Source organism: Felis catus, chromosome A2 (genome assembly GCF_018350175.1).
Source record: "Felis catus isolate Fca126 chromosome A2, F.catus_Fca126_mat1.0, whole genome shotgun sequence".
Classification (NCBI taxonomy): domain Eukaryota; kingdom Metazoa; phylum Chordata; class Mammalia; order Carnivora; family Felidae; genus Felis; species Felis catus.
In genome coordinates, this window is record NC_058369.1 from 8582857 (window position 1) to 8605257 (window position 22401).

At 57.4% G+C, this 22401-nt stretch overlaps 2 protein-coding genes and 1 long non-coding RNA gene across 6 annotated transcripts; 1 reads left to right on the top strand and 2 right to left on the bottom strand.

The window, feature by feature from the left end:
• Positions 1–860: 860 nt before the first annotated feature.
• Positions 861–13742, bottom strand: RGL3 (ral guanine nucleotide dissociation stimulator like 3). Of its 2 annotated transcripts, XM_003981902.6 has the most exons (19): positions 13457–13730; positions 12876–12989; positions 12008–12231; positions 11826–11879; positions 11493–11707; positions 7558–7700; positions 7255–7470; positions 6437–6540; positions 6223–6307; positions 5018–5074; positions 4823–4909; positions 4588–4620; positions 4386–4507; positions 3591–3686; positions 3421–3489; positions 3236–3332; positions 2450–2602; positions 2249–2363; positions 861–1265 (listed from the first exon to the last, which is right to left on the bottom strand). In XM_003981902.6, the coding sequence occupies exons 1-19, from the start codon at positions 13487–13489 to the stop codon at positions 1147–1149; spliced, it is 2136 nt and encodes a 711-aa protein (XP_003981951.3). In that variant the 5' UTR covers positions 13490–13730; the 3' UTR covers positions 861–1146. The 2 variants fall into 2 exon arrangements, with proteins under 2 accessions (XP_003981951.3, XP_019673396.2); XM_019817837.3 differs by lacking the exons at positions 861–1265; positions 2249–2363 and having other exon boundaries at positions 2460–2602; positions 3595–3686; positions 13457–13742.
• A 329-nt stretch (positions 13743–14071) lies between these two features.
• On the bottom strand, positions 14072–22365 carry ODAD3 (outer dynein arm docking complex subunit 3). 3 transcript variants are annotated; one of them, XM_045045811.1, is made up of 13 exons: positions 21575–22365; positions 20220–20341; positions 20042–20119; positions 18570–18737; positions 18373–18474; positions 18148–18273; positions 17870–17992; positions 17229–17381; positions 16110–16270; positions 15872–16028; positions 15095–15250; positions 14596–14680; positions 14072–14428 (listed from the first exon to the last, which is right to left on the bottom strand). In XM_045045811.1, exons 1-13 carry the CDS (start codon positions 21813–21815, stop codon positions 14310–14312), a joined length of 1791 nt encoding a protein of 596 aa, XP_044901746.1. In that variant the 5' UTR covers positions 21816–22365; the 3' UTR covers positions 14072–14309. The 3 variants fall into 3 exon arrangements, with proteins under 3 accessions (XP_044901746.1, XP_006928499.3, XP_044901748.1); XM_006928437.5 differs by having other exon boundaries at positions 18570–18740; XM_045045813.1 differs by lacking the exon at positions 15095–15250 and having other exon boundaries at positions 18570–18740.
• Positions 17910–19054, top strand: LOC123382261. The gene is made up of 3 exons (XR_006590376.1): positions 17910–18049; positions 18615–18725; positions 18821–19054. It is a non-coding gene; the product is annotated as an uncharacterized LOC123382261 (long non-coding RNA).
• Positions 22366–22401: the final 36 nt, after the last annotated feature.

Genomic DNA, 22401 nt, shown 5'->3' on the forward strand with positions numbered 1-22401 from the left:
CATTCGTTTCCCGTTTTGCATGTCTGTTTGAATTGGTTTCTGAACACTCGCAGCACAAAGAACCCTGATTAACAGTGAGATATATAAAGCCCCTAGTTGATGTACAGCATGGAGTAGAAGTCCCTACGTGAACACACTATTGCTAAGAATGCGGTTGTGGCGGGGGCCTGGGTGGCTCCGTCGGTTAAGCGTCCAACTTCGGCTCCGGGACATGATCCTGCAGTTCATGAGCTTAAGCCCCGAGTCAGGTTCTGAGCCCCGCATCGCACTCAGCGCAGAGCCTGCTTGGGATTCTCTCTCCCTCTCTCTCTCTCTCTCTCTGCCCGTCCCCACCACACACTCTCTAAATAAATAAATAAACTTACAAAAAAATGAATGTAGTTGTTTCTGTTGTTACGACTGTGTTGCAGGTGGCCTTATGGGTCCCTTTATCTCTACCTGCTCTGTTTCTTCTTCCTACCCCAGCACAGAGAGACAGGGTACCCCTCTCATCCTCACACCCCATTGACTTAAGGGTGATGATGTCGTTTGTCTCAGATGCCAGTGGAACTTGACTTCTTCAGTCTCCCACACCCATGGCGGAAAAGCAGCGTATCGCCCCCCCCAAATGTTGGGGAGTCCCGCCCCCTGCGTGTGTGACAGCCCCTCCCCCTCCGGCATCCGGTCATGTCTCGCCCAGACCCTTTCATGAGGCCGTTGGGGTTTTTTTCAGTTTTTGTTTTTTAATTTTGATCTTGATCAAGAGAGAACACGAGGCACAGAACAGACAAGACCCATCTCCTGTTTCATAACCTTGGGCACTGTTTTCATCCACTTCCGTCCCCCCCCCCCCACTCCCCCGGTTGTCAGATTTCTCTGGGGAAGGGTCTGACCCCCCCTGCCCCCATCCGTGCCCCACCTGCCTTCTATGTTTATGGGATGAAACTCTTCATCCGGCCACTCATGGACTGATGGCTTTGGAATGAGGATCAAGTACCGGGAGTGTCAGAGAGATGGCATTCGATGAAGTTGGGGGTGGGGGGGTGGGGGTCACACGGTACAGAGCACAATGGCTCTATGGGGGAATGGGACTTTTCTGGGAGAGGAGGCCTCTCCCCACATCCATGGTGGCAGGGACCAGGCCCCTAGAGGGAGAAGAGGGCCCCCTCAGGTCGAGGAGATGGTAGCTGTGTGCCGGGCCCCGTCCTTCCGCCGCAGCACAAAGTCTCTAGGGGCGGCGGGACTCATTGCATAGAAGACATTGGCGTTGTCAGGAATCGGCAGCTCTGGCCAGGGGTGGACACGATGGTAAAAGGCCTGCACCACCTCATATCCCACCACGAAAGACCGAAGTAACCTGCCATTTACTCTGGCACAACCACCTTGGGTCCCTTCAGCCAGTGCTGAGCCGTCCTCTCGTGGACAACTTCCCACTCAAAGCCTGCACAACCTCAAGTCTCTCCCACCACGTCCGCCGCGGACCTGGACAACCTCCCGCTATTTCTCTCTGGAGTCTACGCAGCCTGTGCCGGAAGGCTGGACAAACTCGGGTCACCCATCCCAAACAACTTCCTTTTCACCCGGCCAACTCCCAGCCAAGTTCCTGCCGCCCTCACCGTGAACTTGGACACCTTCTGACTTCCTACATCCATCCTGTATAGTCTGTGGCCCTCGCACTTGATAGTTGAACAATTTCCTATATGCCTTCTTAACGTCCCCCCAAACTCATGTCGTGCCCTCTCCTTCTTGAGAACTGGGGAACCTTCGATCTGTGTCTGGATTGGGCATCATCATGTTCCCCCTACCCTGAATTTCAATACCACGTGGCGTGCCACATTCAGAGACTTCAGGGTCCCCATGCTGAGCTGGGACAAACCCATTTCTTCACAAACTCAAGCCCAGACCCCTCTTTAGACCCCCACCCCGCCAGGCTGAGCCTGAACAACCTCATGATCCTACAAATTTAAGCCAAGGCAACCTCCTTTCCTCCCTCTCCCATGTGACCCTGGACAATTTCATTTCCCCACAGATCCCAACAAGACACCTGTCGTGTCCCCCTTTCTCTCACACAGCCAGGGCAACCTCGTGACCCCACAAAATCAAGGCACGGATATTTTACTGCCTCTTACCCCCACCCTGCTTTATCTTACCCTTACTCTGTGTCCGAGTGGAACCACCTCATGGCCCTGTTAAGGCCAGTCTTGACCCTCGTCAACCTGCTGCCCTCCTAGCTAATCCCCAGTCCAGCCTCCAAGCAGTCCCTACTCACCCCTGTCCCCCGGAAGGACTTGGAAAAGCTGGTAGTCACGGGCCCAGGGCTCGGCCACATTGTGCTTTTGCAGGGCTCGCTGCACCACGCTGGGGGCCTTGTCCTGACTGGTGAGCTGGGAAGAGAAGGTGGGTGGTGAGGTGTGACCGCCAAGTTCCAAGGGCAGGGCTGCCCCGGCAGGTTCCCGGCTCAACCCCTCACCAAGATGCTCCGATACAGGTTCCCGTGGTCATTGTCAATGCTGACGCGGATGACTCGAGCCTCTGATCCCTGCTGCCCCGGTAAGGAGATGTGAGAGCCGCTCAGAGGCAAAGCCAAGGGCCGGGGGCCTGCCAGGTCCGGGCTCAGGGGCAGCTGTAGGCAGTGGGGGTGGGGGCTGAGTGGTGGGAGCCTTATATATCCCACTACACAACTGGAGCCTGGGGACGGGCAATCAGGGTGCACTCGCGAGCCCACATCTCCACCATCCCATCACATACAGACCTTCGTGCCCTGTTACAAAGACAAACTTACACATGGCCAATAGACACATGAGAAATCCTATGTACACGGACAGCAGCAAATACACACAAACGCTTATGATTGTTGTACATCCACAAGTCCATCAACAGCCCCGTTCATGGTCCCGTGGATACTGGGGATATTTATGCCCATGTTTCCACTCTAGGTATGCGCATTCCTGGGGACACACATATCCTTGCAAAGGTGTGATCACATCCAAAAGTGCCCTGTGGGCAAGCTGACTCATGGGTCCAGGGCCGAGCACAAGCCAGACTGAGGGATAATCCCTCAAACAGGGCCATGGAGATGCACGGGGTCTCCTGGACAGACACCCAGGGTGCTCAGCCAAGCACGTGTACAGTCTCTTATGTACATGCCTGGTCATGAAACCACACACGCACGTGCACGCACACACACACACACACACACACACACACACGGCCCTGGGTGCCCACAGTCCCACACGCACGCAGGCAGTCTTGGTACCTTGGTGGTGGGGCTCTGGGGCCCTGGAGAGGCCGGGGGACTGCCAGGAGGAGGGTCTCTGGTTCTAGGACTAGACGGCGGGGACCCTGGGGAAAGACTGAGGGAGATACAGAGCCTGAGGTCGAGCGGCCGCCCTGACCTCTGACCCTGCCATCTCCACTCCTTTCACTAACTGGGATACTCACCTGGAGGTGGGGGACGAGGGGTCCCCAGGACTCCCACCAGGGGATGAGCCCTTCTCTCGGGACAGCTTTCTAAAGATAGAGACGAGGGATGAGGAGGAGATCAGTCTCGGGCCCCGGAGCGCTCTCCCGTCTCTGCCCACCCCTGTCCCCACGCACACCCCGAGACTCACGCACTGAGGCGCTTGGTGAGGCTGAGGCGCCGTCGGATGCGTGGGGAGCTGGGGCAGGAGGCAGCTGGCGGCTCAATGACACGGGAGACGTGGTAGCTGAGGAGTCAAGGTGCACATGGGGTGGGGTGGGGCCAGGAATCAGCAGGGAATGAGCTGAAAGCTTGGCTAGAATCAGTGAAGAGCCGCATTTGGGGGGCATGGAGGGGGGGTGCGGCAGGAGTTGGGCACCAAGTGTCAGTGTCAGGGTAGGAAATGGCGGGCTATTAGGCCACCGGGGTCTTATTAGTTATGAGAAGGATGGCTTGGTTGGCAGGTCACGTGGGGATTGGCTGCGTGGGATTGAGGAGTAAAATTGGGTCAAAGATGGAGTTCCCAGTCGAGTGATCATTGGGGTCAATGACCGGGACAATGGATTCAACAGAATGAAAAGAAACGGTTGGGAGAGGTGAGTTGGATGGTCAGATGCACATCAAAGTTGGAGTCAGTTATTCAGAACCGGGGGTCAATGACTGGGCTCAGAGATCCAGACTGGGGTTACAAATGGGGTCACAGGTCAGACAGGGTCAGAAGGTGGGGAGGCAAGCAGATGGGACAGGTGACTGGAATGGCCAGCTGTCCATTAAAGGCTGAAGTCAGAGAGTCAGATGGGGTCAAAATCTGAGGTGAACTGGGACTCTCGGTGGACTGGGGAAAATGCAAGGTCATAGGTTGGGGGTCGGGGCTCAGGAGGGTGTCGGAGGAGGTGGAGCGACACGTGTGTGCCATCGCGGGGGGATGGTGGCTGGACTGAGTCACCTCTGCTCCTCGCTGAGCTGGCGCTGGGCACGCAGGGCCACCAGGATGGGTGCGCGGGGACTCAGGCAGTAGTTCCGACAGCGCTTCTGCAGCTGCTGGATGTGGGCCAGGATTTCCCACTCCTGAGGGGGCGGGGCCTCTGAGAAGCTGCCCTGGCCCTGCCCCCACCCCGTCCCCCCCATGCCCACCCAGTGTCACTCACCTTCCTCCTCTTCTCAAAGTTGATGAGATCCCCCTGGGGGAAAACTTTGTCTGAACTGGAGCCTCCAGAATCGAGGACTGAGGGTCAAGGTCAGGGGCTGGGATGTCAGGAGCCCCACTGCGCTAAGGGGGCCGGGGTAGGGAGTGCGGGCAGGGTCAAGGGGAGGATGTCAGGAGGCCCACTGTGCTGAGGGGAAGTGGTGCTGGGGTCAGGAGTCAAGGGTCAGGGGTCAGACCTCCAGCATGTCCGGCAGGGCTGTGTCCAGCATAACCAGGTCCGTGAGAAAGGTGCCAAGGTAAGGGACAGGGCCTGGGGGCAGTTTCTGTGGCCCCAGAACTCCAGTCACTCTCAGCCGTCACTGACCCCATCACGTAGCACCCCATTCCGTGAAGATTCTGCTCGTCCCCCCATCCCAAACCACCTCACTCACTGGGGGCGGGCTTCCTGGGAGGGGGTCCTCCTCTTGGGGGCCCTCGGTGGCCTCCTCCTGGGGGAAGGGAAGAACTGAGCAGTCCTGGGGTCTCTCTGACCCTTTTTCTCAGGAAACATGTCTCAAGACCCACCACCTACACCTGTTTGCCTTCAGCGGCCACCAGCCAGTTGTAAAAACCAAACCCGGGGAAAACCGAACAAAGGAAGCGAGCCGATTAGCAGCCTCCTCCAGGGCTGGCCTCAACCCGGGTGAGAAGGCTTGTCCCGGCCTGAATGGCACAGGCCTGCTATCCATACCCTGAACCTTGCCTTCACAGCATCGCTCTATCTGGTAATTCATTATATCATCGCTAGGCCGTTATTATTGCGTTGTGTGTCTCCCTATATAAGGCCTGATATCCCCCCACCCCCGCCCAGGGCAGGAACCTCGTCTGTCTGGCTCATGGTAGGAGTCTCCTGGCACAGTGCCCGCCACACGGTAGGCGCTGAATTCAGAGCTCCCTGCTCCTTGACCTCTTATCCTTATTCGAGACATGCATTCACTCACAGATATTTATTGAGCAGCTACTCTGGGCCAGGCTCTGTTCTGAGTGCTAGGGAGGGAGCGGTGAGCCAAAGAGACCAGAAAATCCTGGCTTCGCAGAGCAGACATTAGCCAGGGAGAGGCAGCACTAACCAAGCTGCACATGTACCAGGCAGAGATAGGGCGATAAGGCAGCAAGCGAAGCGAGACCTGAAGGAGGTGAATGTGAAGAATGTTCTGGGCCGAAGGAACAGGCTTCACATTCCATCTAGTCTGGATTCACCCTAAGAACCAGCACCCAGCTGCAGTTAAAATCTAAATCTGGCCTACACCTCGTCTGCCTTGCGGGCACGTAAGTTTTAGTTTTGCTTCTCAAAGTCAAGTCCTAGCACAATTTTATTTTTTTTACTCTTTGCTAGGACTCTGGCCCCAAGCGACCTTCTCCATGTAACTTCTGGTATTTGTTGAATGAATAAACAAGGCAGCCACTGCGTGTGAGCTGTAAGGAGGGCGGCCGAGGCAGTAAAGCCCTGGGGCTGTCTGCTAACACGGGGGGAAGGTCATTGCTGAGGTGTGTTGGAAGGACACTGAATGTTATGACAATGACAAGCCATGCCCTGCCCGGCCCCAGGTCCCTTTTTTGGGGGCCGGGGATCCTCGGGGTCCACACCCATCTTTACCTGGGAAAGAATCTCTCTACTGCTGAGGTGGTTGTTCTCATCGGAGAAAATCTTCGAGAGTTTTCTGAAAGTGGATAACCGTTCCCTGGGGCGGGGGGCAAGAGAGGGGTCACGGATCAGCGCCTGGGAAGGTCAGAGCGGCGCTGGGGGGGGGGGGGGAGGAGGGCCCGCCCCAGCGTCACCAACCCTCCTTCCCTCCTTCTCCCGTCCTCACCGGCTAACGGCGCCCCAGCTCCGCTTGAGGCGGTAGATGGGGTTAGACTGCAGGGCTGACAGTATGGCGCGCAGGGAGGAGAAGTTCCGCAGTTCGCGGCAGCGCTGGACGGGTGGGGCGGGGGCGCTGGTCACACCCCCAAGCCTGACCCCCAGCTATGATCCACCTTTGATCCGAGACTTCTGACCCCAGGCCAGACTCCTACAACTCGCCCCCCCCCCCATCTGACAGGCTACCAAGAGTCAGCCTCCTCCCTCGGGATCCTCCACTCTCCCCCACCTGCCCCTCCACTCCTTACCTGGCACCTGTTCCTCCCTTCTCGCTTCTCCCCGAGCCCTAGAGGTACCCACAGTATCCCCCCAGGACCCAGAGCTCTCCTCCCCGAAGCTAGGTCTCACCCCGCGTGGGTATCAACCGTTTACCCTCTTTCCCCCCTCTTCCCCGCCTCCCACTCGAGTGGGCCCCCAATTTGTTTCTCTTCTTCAGCCTTGAGGCTCTTGCCCCGCCCCTACCCTACCCAGTCCCTGTAGGGACCTCCGCCCCCTTCTCCGGGCTTCGGTCCTTCCTCCAACCCACGGTCTCCCCATTACCTTCTCCCACCCCATCCTCTTATCCCTAAACCCACAGTGTCCCCCCTCTGCCGTCCTGGACCCCAGCCCTGGACCCCTTCCAGGCTTTCCCTTAGGTACCTCGCAACCCCAACCCTCCCCTCGTTGCTAGAGCCCTGTCTTGGGCCTTCCGCCTCCAGTCCCCGGCCTCTCACCAGGCCTGTTCCCCACCCCGTGCCCCACCCCCGCCCCCCACCCCCCAACAAGCACCTGGGCGATGCGGATCCACTTCTCCAGCCGCTGCGCCCTCTGTGGGGCGGCCAGGCCCTGCGCTCCGAGCACCGAGCCCAGCACGCAACCGATCACCATGTTGAACTGGGTCACGGTGGCTCGCACAGTGGGGGCAGTACCTGCGGCCCCTGGACGGTCTCGCTGTGACCACACGGAGCCCAGGCACTCGCAGGGCCGCACCCGAGAAAAGAGCTCCTGGGCGAAGGGAGGCGGTGGGGGTGGGTGGGTAGGATCTGTGCTCTGCGGAACCCGCCCCGTTACCGCGTCCCACCCGGGCCTCACCACATCCATCAGGGTCAGCTGCTCGGCCACTTCGTCTACACTGAAGTCTAGGAGCTCAGGGCCTTCCCGCGCCACTGCTTCCTCCTCTTCCCAGCAGCCTTCTGGGGAGTCTGGGCGTGGGGTCTGGGTAGCTCCAGGAGGTACTGAGGGAGTATAAGAAGGGGTTCGAATCCAGGACTGGCTTTGGGACCTTGGACGAGTGCCTTAGTGTCTCTGAGTCTCACTTTACTTATCTGCAAAATGGAAACCTCCCTGAGGATTTTTAAGGGTGTCAGAGCAACAGAAACGTTCATTTAGCGCCTTGGGTGGTAGTCCACACTAGGCGATTTAACACAGTAACCCAGTGAGGGAGGTATTGTTATCTACCTTCCACAGATGGGGAAACTGAGGCAGGAAAAATTTGCCCTAAGTCGCACCTTCAGGGAATGGCAGGGCAGGGATTTGAAGCCAGGTGCTTACAGGTTAGAGTAGAAAAGAGAGGTTTGTGGGTTTTGTTTTGTTTTTGAACCTATATGAAAATAAGATCTGTCTACCCTATTGTGGCGAGAGGTGGTATAATTTTGTAGGGAAGGGAAGGCTATTGGCAGTCCCAAGTCCAAATCCAAATTTGTCTACCAGGCTTGCTATGTGAACTTTAACCTCCCTTGTGCCTTGATTTCTTTATCTGGATTTTTAAAAAAATCAAACAGGATCATACATACTTGACTGTCATAAAATAATCAATAGGAATGATTTTTGGGGCGCCTGGCTGGCTCAACCAGTACAGCATGAGACTCTTGATATCAGGGTGGTGAGTTCAAGTCCACATTGGGCGTGGATTCTACTTAATTAAAAAAAAAAAAAAAAAGATTTTTCCCATAGTGGGATTCGGTGGTGGCGCCCCCTAGGGGACATTTTGGAAATTGAAATCTGCCACCAGGGAGCTGACAGGCTCAGTGAATTTGTGCCACTCCACCTCCAGATGCCACTTCAGGACATTTGCGTCTTTGGAAAACCTGTTTACAATAATCTGCACCTACAACCCAACTCTCTTGCTCATGACCACCCATTAGTTTGGCTCCAGGACTGCAAGAACTGTCAAAGTCTGGATCCTTTTTGTTTGGAAATTACGAGTGTTCGCCATTCTGGAAAGCGATGTCCCCAGTGTTTATGCTACTGCACCTGTGTGGTACATTAGTTGGTGTTTGTGAGTGTCACATTCACCATGACGCTATGAGAGACAAAGGCTCTGGACCACGTCATCACGTCCCCTAGTAAGACATGCCTAAGGGCTAACACAGCAACAAGCATAGTTTATTATTGTATGAACTGCTTTCACTTTATTTCTCCTTCATATTAGAGTTACAGCACCATAGTATTATTTTTTACTTACCTTTGTAAGTGCATTTAATTAGCTGTGTTTAATTTCAAGTTAGGACAGATGGTGTTGCAAAATCATAGTTTTAAAAAGTTGTCATTGGAAAAAAAATTGCACCTCAATTAATCAAATCTGTAGGTCTTACAGCAAATATGGGGATAGAAGAACATGCTACATGTCACCATGAGACAGCAAACAGGTAAGTGGAGAATGTGAGACCTTCCTCAGGACAAATGACTCATCCCCCCGCCTCCCCGCCCAATGACATAAACAAAAGGCAAAGGGAGAATGTGATAGAATAAAAGAGACCTAAGAAATGAAAGACCAAGTGCCCTGGGGTGCCTGGGTGGCTCAGTCAGTTAAGCGTTTGACTTTGGCTCAGGTCATGGTCTCACGGTTCATGGGTTTAAGCCCTGTGTCGGGCTCCATACTGACAGTGTGGATCCTGCTTGGGATTCTCTCTTGGCCCCTCCCTCATGTACACTTTTTCTCTAAATAAATTAATTAATTAAAAAAAAAAAAAAAAGGAAGGAAGACCAAGTGCCTTAATGGATGTTTGGATTTCAAAGAAACAACTGTAAAAAAAAAAAAAAAAACATTTAGGGACAATGGGGGGATTTGATTCTGGACTAGGTATTTTTTGATATTAAGTAATTATTGCTGATTTTGTTGGAAAAGATTGTAGGCACAAGGTTATATTTAAAAAAAAAGTCCTTGTCCGGGGCGCCTGGGTGGCTCAGTCAAAGTCTCTGACTTCGGCTCAGGTCATGATCTCATAGTCTGTGAGTCCGAGCCGGGCTCTGTGCTGACAGCTCAGACCCTGGAGCCTCCTCCAGATCCTGTGTCTCCCTCTCTCTCTCTCTCTGCCCCTCCTCTGCTCACACTCTGTCTCTGTCTTTTTCAAAAATAAATAAATATTTTTTAAAAAGTCCTTGGCAGTTAAGGTGCATACCTAAGTATTTACGAGTGAAGTGACATCAGCATGGGATCTGTTTTCAAGTTATCCTGAAAAGACATTTTTGTGTCAAATTCTTAATTGTTAAAAATCAGCAAGGGGTGTCTGAGGGCTCTTTATATCATTCTCTCTACTTTCCTGTGTGTCGGAAATTTTTCATACTAAAAAGTAATGCCCCCCAGAAAGATGTTAAAATGCAGTGTGTCCCAGAGCAGGGCCCACAGTAGGTGTCCAATAAATGCTCATTTCTCCTCTGACTTCCAGAACTCACAGCTTAGGGCGGTTCTTTCGATAGAATTGTCTGCAGTGGTGGAGACATTTTGCTACCCGCGCTGTCTACTATGGCTATGAGCACTAGAAATGTGGCCAGTGTGACCAAATCGCTGACATTTTTATTTTAAGTTCAGTGTCTATAACCCCATGCGGCTAGTAGCTACCCCATTGGACCATTTAGCTCTAATGCCTTGAAATCAGCTGGCGAAATCCTGCAGGCAGAGGAAGAAAGACACTCAAAAAAACCAAGAGGGAAGACGGAGGGATAAAATATACATAAATAACCGAGACTTTGTCACCAGGGAGAGAAAAAAATAGCTGCTACTTTGTAAAGCAGAGAGGAATGTGGCCGCTTTAATCTGAGGATTAAAAGATGGGGGTTAGGGATTTAGATGCTTTTGTGATAGGGATCAGTTCGAACACAGATGGGTGAAAGATGATACTTTATAAGCAGGATGCAATTATTCAGTCAACAAATCTTGGTTGTTCCTGCCCCTGGGGACAGAGTCTGCGACAAGGCCACTGAGTGCTCTGCAGAAAAATAAGGCTGGCGAGGACGCAGAGTAGGGGGATATATTTGCTGGGAGACGATCAGAGAAAGTAGGTCCGAGGAAGTGAACGGAGACCTGAATGAAGTAGGTAGATATTTTTCCCTCCCCCGCAAAGCTCTCTACAACACGGGTGGGCAAACTCGGTAAAGGACCAGATAGCTTGCTGATGCCTCTTCTACAAGAAAATAGCAATCGCACTATGACTTTTTATGTATTTTCGTTACAGGTGGTAGATTCCAATAAGCGAGAATCCGTGATAACAACAATAATGAAGATAATACTATTTGCCAAGCCCTCGCTGTTTACTTATATCCTTGTTTACTGTTGTCCTCCCTAGGGAACTGGGAGCTCTGTCCACTGTTATTTCCCAGAGCCAGTAGCTACGCATGTATTGAATGAATAAAGAGGTCAATCAGGCAAATACTATTATCACCCCCCTTTCACAGATGAGGAAACTGAGGCTCAGAGACTGAAGTGTCAAGGTCAGTCAGCAGATGGCAGAACTGGGATTTGAATCCGGCTCTCTGTGGCTCCTAGGGTAAGTAGCAATGGGAGGAGTTGTAGCTAGAAACACAGGGTGTCCTGACCCAATGGTAGAGTGTTTTTTGTGCTGAGGATTAGACAGATGCTAATATGTTAGACACAAGGTCCATCTTACAGGTGGGGAAACTAAGGCTCAGACAGGGTTAAGAACTTTGCCCAAGATCTGTAGCAGCTCTGTGAGGGGAGAAGGCCCCTGGGGGACGGGTCGTGGAGAAAAAGTCCTGCTCAGGGCACTATCGTGCCCCATACTCCTCACCTGTCCACGCCTCAGGCTGTTCCTCGTCTTCCTGCTTTCGCTCGTCCTCTTCCAGGAAATCTCCCAGTAGCTTCTCTGCCTCCCGGGCCTCGGGCCCTGCTGGGGCCGCCCAGCCCAGAAAGGTGCAGACGCTGCCTAGGTCCGAGTGGGCAGGGGGAGCCCGGAAATCCTGAGGGTGATCCCGCAGCCAGGAGCCCAGCACGGACACCACAGCCCTGGTCAGAATGGAGGGCCTCAGAGCCCAGCCCAGAGCTCTGGACCTCGGGGGGCCCCTACACCTCAGATCGACCTTGGACCTCTAGGACCCCCTACCCTCACCTATGGGAGACCAACCTTAAGTTCTTGTTGACGGGCAGACCTCCTGCCTCTGTCTTCTTGATCTCTGTCCTGGGAAAAGCAATCCCCCATCAGGAGAAGAGGGAGGCTAGGGGGAGCTTAGGGGGAAGGAATGCAGGAGTGCGCACCCAAAGGAGAGTCTGGGGGTGAGAACACGGAGGTTACCCGTTGGTACTGACCCTGGAGGCAGGGGCGGTGGCGGTGGTGGCAGGAGAAGGCCCAGCACACGGGCAGTGGATACAAAGGCCCTGTGGGTGGCCAGGAAGGCAGGCACGAAGCCCGGGTCCTGCTCGTGGTCTCCAGACACCAATTCCCCCACCAGCCGCTCCAGCCTCGCGGCCCTCAGCGCCCGCACCTTGCTCGTGCGGTAATGGAGGAAGGCGTCCGCAGCCGGGCTGGAGGCCTGCAGGGCAAGGGGGGGGCGGGCAAAGGGACACAGAGGAGTGGCCCGGAGCACCCCCTTTCCAATTAAGCCCAGCGCTAAGCAGCGCTCTTACGTCTGGTCCCGCCCATTGCTCGGAATCCGGCCTCCTGGATTCATTATTCTGCTCCAGGCCCAAATGACCCTCGCAACTCGCCCGGGACCAGGTCGTCCTCCGGGCCCCGCCCCGCGCCCTCACTCACTCGCCCCCACCCCTCCCCGCGCGGCTCCCAGCTCTCCCGACGCGCTTCGCTGGTCTTTCCCGCCCCAGCCCTCCACCCCGGTCCGCTCTCACCCGGCTGCCTCTAACGACGACCCCTCCCTCCAGCGCCGCCCACTAAGCCTGGCGGACCTAGGCCAGGCCTGGCGCACCCGCCGTCCAGTTTAGTCCCCAGGTCCCCGCTCCGGAAGCGCGCGGCCAACCGGCCCGCCGCGCGCCTCGACCCCATTCACCAGGCCGCCCCCGGGGCGCCTTTCTGCCGCGACCACGTCTGCCTCTAGGCCCCGCCCCTCCCTGGGGCTCAGCCCCGCCCCTCGGCTTCGCCCTCACCTGCGGGCTCCTCCACTCAGCCCCGCCCTCACCTGGTCGCCTGCGGCCCGGCTCCGCCCTCCGGCCCCTTCCTCACCTGGCTGCCCCCAGGCCCTTCCCTCGGGCTCGAGCGCTGACTGAGCTGCCGACGTAAGGACACGCTGAACACCGCTCCTTCCTCGGTCTCCTCGCCCCAGTCCTGCAGCGGCGCCTGGACGCGGAGGCGGGCTGAGGGCGCCGCGGGGGGAGGGGGCCCGGGACCTCGGCGCCCCTCTCCCGCGAGGACTTAAGTCCGGGGCGAGGACTCCCGGCACCACTCCCCCTTCCCGGTCAGACTCTGCAAACTCGGGGCGGCGTCCCGGGCTAGGGAAGTCCCCTTGGCGCCGCGGGTACCCTCCTCCCTGGTCCTGAGAGGATGGAGTGGCATTCGGGAACGTCCTAGGGTCCAGGCTCACGGAGTCTGTCCCTGTCCCCTTCCCCCCCTCCCCCCAGATGAGCTCGGAGACGCCCCCATCCTTAAGAGGTTACCAGCCACTTCACTGGGTCAGGGACCGGGAGGCCGGGTTGGGAACCAAGTGTCCGATTTGAGGGGAGATAGGGTCCGGAAGGCGAGGCCCTGGAGCTTCGGGACCTTGGGATCGCCAGGGATGTGGCGTCCGGGACCCCTGGTCCCCTTACCAGGGCGAGGTCCTTGCCCGCTGTCCGATCCATGGCCAGTGCCCGTCCCGCTCCACGGCGCGGCTGAGTGAGGCGGAAGGGCCGACGGGCGGCGGGCAGTGGCCGGGCGTTGGGGCCCGTGGGGCAGGGCGGGGCGACCTGGCCGTGCAGGGGCGGGGCAGGACCCACGGCTCTCGGATGCCCCCAGCTGGACCCCAGCGCCAGCCCAGGCCCAGGGAAGAGAGGTCCAGGCTTTCCCTATAGGGGTATATCAATCTGTGCTCAGGTGAAAGGACACCTCTCTCTCCCAGGGAAGGGTTCTTTTCTGTGTCTCCAGGTGTGGGTGAGCCAGTGTGTACAGCTAAGCGGGGGGGGGGGGGGGGGGGGGGGGGGGGGGGGGCGGTCTGCGGCCCCAGGAGGAGTACCCTGTCCTCAAAGTGGACCACACCTGGTCCTCTCCAGGTGTGGAGGTATCTCCTATTTTCCTGTTGGTGGGGGTGCTCAATCTGTGTCCCCAGCTGATGGGAGTCCTCACTCCCCAGGTCAGAGAAGGTGGGGTCTACGGGCCCTGGATCTTAGGGGCGGCCGGTTCAGCTTGCAGCGGTGCAGGGTCAAGGAGAGGCAGATACCCAGGGGGCTGGTCGGTGACCTTTATTGCGCTATTCCGAGGCCAGCGCGGGCCCGCCTTGGAAGATTTACTGTGGGAACGTCCGGCGGCTCGGCCCCCTTTTCTACTCCCGGCGCCACTGGCCTTCTCTGCTCCCTTGTGCCGGCCGCGTTTAGCCCTCCAAGGGGCCCGAGGGCCTGAGGCTGGACCCAGAACGGTTGGGAGCTCGCAAGGGCCCGGAAGCACCAGGTGGGTGTGAGCGTGAGCCTAGGACTTCCTCGAACGACTGCGCTTCTTGCTGCGGGATTCAATTAATTTCTGGGAACGGATCTTCAGCGCCGCACGGGTCGCCACGTTGCTCTCTTCATCCTCACTCTCCTCTTCATCTGCGGAGGGCAGTGAGGGGATCCGGGTTCCCATTCTTGGCTCAGATTTCTCTTCCCCGATTTTACCGCCCCTCCCCCCCCCCCTTGGCCCCAGGCCCGGCCTCGGACCACTTTTCGTTGCCCCGCTTGGGCCCCCAGCCCCGCCCCTTTTCCCTGACCGTACTGACCGAAGAACTTGTCCTTGTGACTGGCAAGGGGCAGACCGATGCGGGTGTTGTACCGGGGCAGCTTTCCCTCCAGGATGGAGTAGAACTGGAGGGAGGGAGGGAGGGAGGGAGAGGGAGAAAAGAGAGTGGGCGGGGTAGAGGCTACAGGGAAGTTCTGTACCCCAACCCTTCCTCACCCCATCCCAAGATGTACCCTGATTCCACAGGAGACCTCTGCCCACCCCTCCGGTTTAGTGTTTCTCGGGCCCAGCCGAATTACGCGTTCCGAGATACCCAACCCCGCCCCTGGTCCCTGGGGTCCCGCCCCTTGATCCCCGCGCACACGCAAGCCCCAGCCCTGCCCAGTGGCCTCCCGGCCCCTCAAACCTCACACGTTGCCCCTGAAACTCATTCCCGGCCCATAGGCCTCCTCCCTGGTCTCCCAAGGGGTGTCCCCGGCTCCCCGGTTTTCCGCCCCAGCCCCTGCATCCTCAGCCCCGCCCCCTGGCTGAACCGGCACCTCGCGGTTGGCGAGGTGGTGCACCGTCGCGGCAATGTCCTGGCTCTCGAGTTGCGCCTGCAGCTTCAGCAGCTTTTCTGCCACGACGCCCAGCAGGGCTGGCAGATAGTCATCCGCCTTGGGATCCGGCACCTTTCCAGCGAACCTGCCGGCGTCCTGAGGCCGGGGGCGGAGCCGAGTCAGCCCGGGGGGGGGGGGGGGAGGGGGGCTTTCCCCCAACAGAACCAGACTTTTGAAGGCGAGGGACCACCAAACAGGGGTGGTACTATCTCCCCTGTGCGGCGGGACCTCTGTTGTCAAGGGGCCAAGCAGGTGAAGGGAGAGCCTCTGGACTCCAGAGGGAAACAGCTGGTGGAGCGAGGGGTTTTAGTGGGAGAAGGGAGTATTAACTCGGGAGAAGCCAGAAGAAATGGGACTCTGCTTCCGGCAGGCTGGGGCTTCCCCTGTCTCAGGCCGCCCCCGAGCATTGCAGTGGGGTCTCTGGGGTTTGGGGTGCGGAGGCAAGGTGGGACTTTCCCGTGAAGCCGGGACAGGCTCTCTGAAGTCCTGAGCCTCTTGAGAAGTAAGGGGTTTCTCCGCAGGGACAGGGGTGGGGGACTCTGAGCAGTGGGGGAGGTCTCCCCCTGGAGGCAGGCCTCCCCCTGGAGGCAGGCCTCTGACATCCCGGACAGGGCATAGGGCGGGTCCCCTGGAGTAGGCTCCCCTGAGGGGGGCGGGAACCCCAGCCTCTTGGGCTGTGGGAGGCTGTGGGCCCAGCTTCCTGCGGGTGAGGCCTACCGCGGCGATGCGTTTCATTTTGCCCGCCAGGTGTTCAAGGCCTTCCCTGGTCATCTGCATGGACTGAATGGTGTCTTCCAGCTTATCCTGGGCCTCGGTGCGCCGCTGCTCTTCAGCCTCCAGGCGCTCCTGCAACTCAGCCTGCAGCTTCTGCTCGCTACAGGCGATGGGGAGGTCGCCGCTGGAGCCCCTGGAGCCCCGGGGCCCCCGTTCTCTCCCTTGGGCACCGGGGCCTCACCTCACCAGCGTGGTCTCCCCCGAGTACTTGAGGTCTTCGAACTCTCGCTGCAACCGCTGCTTCTCCTGCTTCAGCGTCAGCAGCCTCTGCTTGTTCTTGCTCTTGAGCGCCTCCAAATGCGTGAAGGTGTCGCCCTGTGCCAGGAACCGCCTCACCACCGCCTGCGGGCCGCCCAGCCCTAGTCAGAGGCAGGGCCCCGGGCAGGCCTGGGTGCACCCCCTCCTCCTTTCCCCTGGGCACGCGGGACAGACGGCCTGAGCTGGTGGCTGCTGCGCAGCGATGCTTCTGGACTCTGTGAGCTAGACTCAGAGCTGCCTGGAGGGTGGGCAGTCCCCAACACACAATTTTTGTGGGGCCCTTGTCTCTACAAGGAATTTGAATCAGGTAAAACCAGCGTGTGGTGCAGGGCAGCAGAGAACACGGTTGCTTTCCAAAATCAACCTGCCATCCGTGTTAGGCCTGTGAATCTCGCCTAACCCGGTGAGGAAGCATGGCCAATCTCCGGAGCTATCTGCCCATCGGGTCGATTTCTGGAAAGTTGCCTGGTCACAGTGCCCCAGATGACCCCATAGGTCGGGGTTGCCCTATGGGAGGAGTAGCGAGTGGGAGAGTGTCCAAAGGGGAGAGACTGAACCGGGGTCCAGTGGGACCAGTATCCACCGGCGGGAAACATAGGGTTTAGCAAATTTCAAGGAAAATGCCGCAAAGCATAGGCCCCAGGGCAGGGGCCCAGCTTGCCAAGCGTCTGAGAGTGGCACTGGGCAGTCAGTCTACCGTGCCCCGGACCATGTTACAGACACTAGAGACACAGGAGAGACCAAACTCACAGTTCTCACAGAGCTGACATGCCAAAGAAGTTAGTGCTAGCATGAGAGCAAACAGGAGGGGGAATGGTGGCGAGTGTAGACAGCTCGAGGGGGTTTTGCTTGTGAGGAGCGGCAGGAAAACGGGGCAGTAACTGGAGGAGAAAGGAGTGTCTTTTAAGGAGAGGGCAGGCTTGTGTGCTGAGGAACTGGGCCAGCAGAAAGGGGCGGCTGGGTGTGCTGGCCTCACTGGCCTGGGCTCAGTTTGAGCGTGACTGGAGGGCGGGGAGGGTTGCGGGCAGCGGGCAGCACTCACGTGGGTATCGGCCACGCCGGTGGCTTCCTTGACCTTGCCGAAAAGCATCTCCATCTGGTACATGCTCCAGCGCCGCTTCAGCGTCTCCTCCTTGGCGCGCAGGCTTTCCTGGGTCAAATCTTCGGACTGCAGCAGCACGTGCTCGCGCTGGGTCTGCGCGCAGGTCGAGGTCAGGGCTGCGGCTAGCGCTCAGACAAGGTTTTAGGGCCGAGGCCCAAGAGGAGTTTCGGGACAGGGGCCCGGGAGGGGGCGGGGCCGGGAGTGCGGGAAAGGGCGGGTCGGGGACCCGCAGCCTCAGAGGCAGGGCAAAGAGGCGGGGCCAGGAGCGGGGGCGGGGCCTGTGAGGAGGGGGCGGGCTAGCAGGCAGGCTCAGCTTTCGGAGTGGGGGGTACGCAGACGGGGAAGGATGGGGAAGACCCGCGAGTTAGGGGCGGTCCGGAGAGGTTCTCCAGACGAGGCGATCAGATGGAGGGAGGGCGAGGTCAGGGATGTGGGAGCGGCGCTGGCATCCAGTGGAGGTGGGGGCGGAGTCAGGGCCCGTGTGGCGTAGGGCCGGGTCTAGGGTGTGGGCCAACAGTAGGGGTGTGGCTGGGACCGGGCGGGGCCACGTCGGCCCCGCCCCGCCCCCTGGACACGCCCACCTTGCGCTCCAAGCGTTGGTTCTGCAGCTTCCTCTCCTCCGCGCGCTTCTTGCACTCGGATAAGTGGCGCTCACGCTTCTTGCGCTCTCGGAACACGGACTCCTCCAAACACTGCAGCTGATTCTGGAGAAACGACAGGGGCACAGCAGGACAAGCTGGGACCTCCCAGGGACCCGGGAGGTAGGTGGGAGGGGCTCGAGGACAGCTGGGGTTCCGATTCTGCGCCCCAGGAGACCGTGGCGCCGGGGCAGGATCCCCGGGGCCTGGCAGGCTGGCACCTTGGCCATGTCCCGGGCCTTGGACGCCTCCTGGTCCACCACCTGCAGTTCTTCTAGTTGACGTTTTGTCTTCACCACCTCGGCCTCCATGAATTTCAGCCGGTTTTCCAAGTGAAGGCTCTCCTCCTGGGGGGTGTGGGGGGTGACAGGCCTGTGACCGCCGTCCCTGGGCAGGCTGGCCCTCCCGCTTGCCTCCACCCCACCCCCAGACGTCCTGGTCCCTACCTGGAGATGGGCCTTGAGCTGCAGGTATACTCTGGTGATGTGTTCGGCCTCTTCCGCCTTCATCCGGGCCTTCTCCAGGCGGTTCTCCAGGTTCCGCATGGTCTAGAGGGAAGCAAGGATGGGCTGAGTCCCCTCGCCTCTCCAGTTCTCCCCAGGTTCCCCCCCCCGCCCCGCCCCCTGCATCTCAACAGCCTCACCTTGGCCACCTCCGTGTTGCCACTTTGCGCCTCTGCCCGCTCCAGCTCGCGTAGGCTGTACCGCAGCCGGAGCTCATCCAGCAACTTCCGCTGCAAACCCACCTGGTGCCGCAGGGCGTCCAGCTGCTTCACCTTCTCTCTCAGCTGGTGCTCCAGGTACTCCAGGGCCTGCTGGAGGGGGGGGGGGGAGGGAGGGGGGCCGAGGGCGGGAGCCTGAACCCTCCCACCTAACCCTCCCTCTCTTCTCCCAGATCTTGTTTCGCATCTCCCGGCCTCAGCAGCATCTGACCTGGTTGATCCCCTCTTCCCGCCCATTGTCTTCTTTGGTGGCTGCCAGGACCCCCGCTCCCCAGTGTGCCACACCGGCTGTCTGTCGCTTCTGCATTTCCTTGGACTTGGGAGAGAGAGCCTCGCCTCTGTTCACACCCACCCCCTCGACGATCCTATCCAGTCTCAGGGTTTTATTTTTTATTTTAGAGACAGAGAGGGCGAGCTTGGCGGGGGGGGGGGGTGTGGAAAGAGAGAGAGAGAGGGGGGGGGAGAGAGAGAGAGAGAGAGAGAGAGAGAGAGAGAGAGAGAGAGAACGAGTGGGGGAGGGCAGGGAGAGAGAGAGAGAGAGGGAAAGAATCCTAGGCAGGCTCCGTGCTGACAGATGTGGGGCTCGACCCCCTGAACCATGAGGTCAGGACCTGAGCCGCAATCAAGAGTTGGACGCTCAACTGACTGAGCCACCCAGGCACCCCCCTGCTGACTCTCTTGACCTCATCTCCTACAGAGCCCCACTTCCTCCTTCCTGTGCAGCCACACTAGCTGCCTTGTTTCGACCTCAGGGACTTTGTGCTTACTGTTCCCTCTGCCTGGAGCATTTTCCCCACATCATTCCCTGCCTGTCTCACTCTCTGGTCAAATATCACCTTCTTAGAGAGAGGGAGCTTTGCTGACTCCCACCCCCCAATCTAAAGTGCAAACCCCTGGCCCTATCCATCTCTAATAAGCCACTCTGTTTTGTTTTATTCATTTCTCCTGTCACTACTGGAAGTTATTTTTTCTTTCTTTCTTTCTTTCTTTCTTTCTTTCTTTCTTTCTTTCTTTCTTCTTCTTCCTTCCTTCCTTCCTTCCTTTCTTCTTTCTTTCTTTCTCTCTTTCTTTCTTTCTTTCTTTCTTTCTTCTTTCTTTCTTTCTCTCTTTCTCTCTTTCTTTCTTTCTTCCCTCCCCACTACGATACGAAGTTTTGGGGAGTGGAGGTTTGGTCTGGTTTTTTTTGACTGCAGAGTCCCCAGTACCTAATACCACGCCTAGCACATGGTCGGTGTGGGATAAAGATTAATTGAGCCAATAACTGAATGCCAGCCGGTGTGGAGAAAGGATAGAAGAGGGTGAGACGGGAGGCAGGGAGTCCAGCGGGGAGGGGACACGAGCTGGAGATGAGGGCAGATGAGGGCAGATGGTCTGTGGAGTGGGGTGGGACAAACCTGGCCTGTCCTGTTCTTCAGGTATGGCTTCTCTGACTTCCACTCCCGAATCACTGCCTGGACCATTTTCTCATCTCCCTGCAAGAAGGGGAGCTCAGTCACCACACACCCAGCCCACCTGCCCCTCGGGGTGCCGCCCTGCCTCTTGGGACCCTCTCGTCCACGTCGGCAGCCTCACCTGGAGCAGGTCCGCCAAATGCAGGTGCAGCGTCCTGGTCTCCTCGTGGAGCTGGTTGATGGTCTTCTCATTTTTCTTGATGGTCCACTGGGTTCTCTCATAAAAGGCCTTCCGGTCACCCTCTGAGTCATGGGAGGTACACAGTCAGTGTCACAGGGGGTGGAGGGCTTCCCAGAGGGAAGCCCTTCCTCTTCTTATCGACTTAATATTGTAACTGGACTTCAGTTGGAGCTCTTATTCTACGTTGGATGCCGGACAAAGAACTTTCCGAGTATCAAATACCATATGGCAATAGGTATGTATTCATATCCATATCATACCCATTTTAAAAAAGTTTTTATTTACTTAGAGAAAGAAAGAGAGGGAGAATGAGCGGGGCGGGGGGGCAGAGAGAGAGGGGGAGAGAGAGAATCCCAGGCAGGCCCTGAACGGTCAGCACGGAGCCCGAAGCCGAACGGTGAGATCGTGACCTGAGCTGAAACCAAGTGCCATGTGCCTGACTGACTGAGCCACCCAGGTGCCCCCCACATCATACCCATTTACAGATGAGAAGAATGAGGCTCAGGCTTACTAGATTGTTCAAGGTTACAGAAAGTCGGATTCCAGAGCCCATTCCTTCAACTACTGTGCAAGATAGCCTTCTAATAATAACAAAACGATAATGCTAATGGTGTATGTCAGGATTCCCCGACCTTGGCACGACTGACATTTGGGGTGGATAATTACTTGTTTTGAGCTGTCCCATGAACTGTCAGGTGTTGGGCAGTATCCCCAGCCTCTACCCACTAAATGCCAGTAGCACCCCCCTCCCAACAATGTGACAACCAAAAATGTCCCCAGACATTGCCAAATGTCCATTTGGGAGCAAAATAGCCCTCTTCCATTGAAAAACATTGGTTCACACTTTAGAGTGCTTTACTAATGTGCCAGGCACTGTCCTAAGCACGTTATACATTTCAACTATCTGGGGTGCTGTACTCTTACTATCCCCATTTTACGAACAGAGAAACTGAGACCTATTAGGTTACTCACAGTCCCCCAAGATCAAACAGCGTGCACAGAGCCTAGATTTGAACCCAGAAAATCTGGCTCTAGAATCTATGTTCTTCACCACCCCATGCGTGATGGGAGTTGACATTACCCAAAAGTAGGAACCACAGTCCGGCTGGTTCTGGGCCCAGGGAAGATTTTATAAGAGGGATGAGGAAAACCACGACCGAGTACGGATTTTTGCCTCCAGAAGCTGGTCACCTGGATGAAGGCCGGGGAAAGGCCCTTGTCACACCGTGCCTGGTCGAAGGGCTGGGTGGACACTGTTGACTCCTGATTCTTGGTGCCCTTTCGAGCTATCTTACCTAACACTTGTATCTTCTTTTGTAACTCTGCCACCTGCGCGTTCACAGTGGACGTCCCCCCGCCGGTGTGGAGGGGTCCCGCCTTGGAATGGAGTGGGAGCCAGGCGTGGGCAGCGCCCTTGCCTTGGGGGTGGCGGTGCTTGGCCCGAGTTGGACTGCTCTTGACATTGGAGGAGGTCGAAGCCTGGTCCTGAGCATGCAGGACGTTGGTTGACGCACCCCAGCACAGGGGAGACGTCATGACTAGGTTGGGGCCTAGAGCCCCTGGGGATTTTAAGGTAGCAACCAGCAATCGCCCCTGCCAGAGATCCGTCGTCGACGCGGGTTCCTCAGGCTCAGGGAGAATGCACTTTCTGACTGCTTGGCGCGGCCTCGCAGCATCTCCCGGTTGCTAGGTAACCTCCGTCCCCTCCTCCTTCCAGCGCTCCCATGGAAACCGCCCGCGTTCCATACCACCACTCTCATTGGCTAGCGCTGCGCAGAGGGGCGGCCCAATAGGGGGCTGCCAAAGCCGCGCCTCAGGATATTGGGGGGAGGGTACTTTGGGGTCACGTGCTTACTTTTTTTTTTTTTTTTTAAGATTTGATTTGATTTTTAAGTAACCTGTATACCCAACGTGGGGCTCGTACCCACAGCTCTGATATCAAGAGTCGCAAGCTCCACAAACCGAGCCAGCCAAGTGTCCCCATGTTTTTGTTTTTTTCAATCCCCCTGTCCACCACTCCGCGGGCATCGGAGAGCATTTTTCAGGAACCTTCTTTTCCGGCTGCAGAATCTGCCACTCCCAAGATGGAGGCATCTTGTGCCGCCATTAAGCGGGAATCGTC